Consider the following 1936-nt stretch of genomic DNA (forward strand, 5'->3'; position numbering starts at 1 on the left):
AACAGAGATGCTTCAAAAGAAAGGGCTGGTGATCTGCCTCCAAAAAATCGGCCATTGGAAACCCTGTGGAGCACAGTTCTACCCTGACAAACATGGGATGTTCATGAGTTTGAATCAGCTCAACAGGTTTTTTTTTTTTTCTGAACCAGGTGTGATGCTATATTAAGAGACTATTAGAATTAAATCCTAGATGTAAAAATACTGTACAGGCTTGATAGTTCCTAAAAAATAAAACAGCCCATGTTTCCATTTTTGTAGTACAACACTAGAAAAATATATGATATATGGAAGCTGCTCAAAAAAATATTCGGTGAAGGAAGGAAATAAGTAGAGGAAACTGAGGGAAAGAATTATTTCAATATTACTAGAATTTAAAGCATTAAAAAATTTCATTCAATATGTCTGCTTCGCTTTGCTTCAGACCCACCAACAACAGGAAATCAGCAAACCACACAGGATTCCTCCTTCTGGGCCTCTCTGAGGATCCGGAAGTGCAGCCCTTAGTCTTTGGACTCTTCCTGTCCATGTACCTGGTCACTGTGCTTGGGAATCTGCTCATCATCCTGGCTGTCATCTCTGACTCCCACCTCCACACCCCCATGTACTTCTTCCTCTCCAACTTGTCCTTTGTCAACATCTCTTTCATCTCCACCATAGTCCCCAAGATGCTGGTAAACATCCAGACAGAGAACAGAGCCATCAGTTACACAGGCTGCCTTACTCAGGTCTATTTTTTCATGGTTTTTATATGTATGGACAATTTACTCCTGACTGTGATGGCCTATGACCGGTTTGTGGCCATCTGCCACCCTCTGTATTACAGGGTCATCATGAGCCCTCGCCTCTGTCACCTGTTGATTCTACTCTCCTTCTTCATTAGCATCATGAACGCTCTCCTCCGAAGTCTGATGGTGTTGCATCTGTCCTTCTGCACAAACCTAGAAATCCCTCACTTCTTTTGTGAACTTGCTCAGATCCTCAAGCTGGCCTGCTCTGATACCCTCATCAATAACATCCACGTGTACTTAGTGACTAGCCTCCTGGGTATGGGTCCTCTCTCTGGGATCATTTTCTCTTACATTCGAATCGTCTCCTGCACCCTAAGAATCCCATTGACTGGTGGCAAGTATAAGGCTTTTTCCACCTGTGGGTCTCACCTGTCTGTTGTTTCCTTGTTCTACGGGACCTGTGTTGGGGTCTACCTTAGCTCTGAAGCTACTCTGTCCTCCAGAAAGAGAGCAGTGGCCTCAGTGACGTACACCATGGTCACTCCCATGATGAACCCCTTTATCTACAGCTTGAGGAATAGGGACATGAAAAGGGCCTTGAGGAATCTTATCTCTGTGATACCTTCCTGTTTTTGATTTGTTATTTACCTTGGATGTGGGCTTCTAGAACAAGTGTCAAAAGAAATGAAATATTGAGTATACCAGAGACCCTGATGCTTCAATAATTCAGTTCTTCCAACAAAGTAGTTAATTTAAGGGCTGTCAAGTCAAATAGCTTTGTGTTGAATCCTGCTTTTTTATGTCTTACTAAAACCAGAACCAAACCCGTTCCTACAGAGTTGATTCCGACTCACGGGAACTCCATGTGTTAGAGAAAAAAACTGTTCCATGGGGTTTGCTTGGCTGTAATCTTTATGGAAGAAGATCGCCAGGACTTTCTCCCGTGGTTCTGCTAGATGTGTTTGAACCGCCAATGTTTAAGTTAGTAGCTGAGCACAAATTGTTTGCACCACCCATGTGTCAAGCAACTTAACTCTCTGAGTTCAGTTTACACATCTATAAAAGAAGCAGAGTGGTATTGCACGCTTAATGGTGATTTTGGGAGTGTTAACTGAGACAATTCAATATATTATATGGTAAAATATGTGAAAGCTAGAAACTATTTGAGGTGTCAGAAAAGGAAAACTCAAGTATTTTCCACATATAGA

At 42.2% G+C, this 1936-nt stretch overlaps 1 protein-coding gene across 1 annotated transcript; it reads left to right on the forward strand.

Moving 5' to 3' along the window:
• The first annotated feature begins 398 nt into the window (after window positions 1-398).
• LOC126070999 (olfactory receptor 7G3-like) lies at window positions 399-1364 on the forward strand. Its single transcript, XM_049875311.1, has one exon. It carries the CDS (start codon window positions 399-401, stop codon window positions 1362-1364), a length of 966 nt encoding a protein of 321 aa, XP_049731268.1.
• Window positions 1365-1936: the final 572 nt, after the last annotated feature.

This window comes from Elephas maximus, chromosome 3 (assembly GCF_024166365.1).
Source record: "Elephas maximus indicus isolate mEleMax1 chromosome 3, mEleMax1 primary haplotype, whole genome shotgun sequence".
NCBI lineage: Eukaryota > Metazoa > Chordata > Mammalia > Proboscidea > Elephantidae > Elephas > Elephas maximus.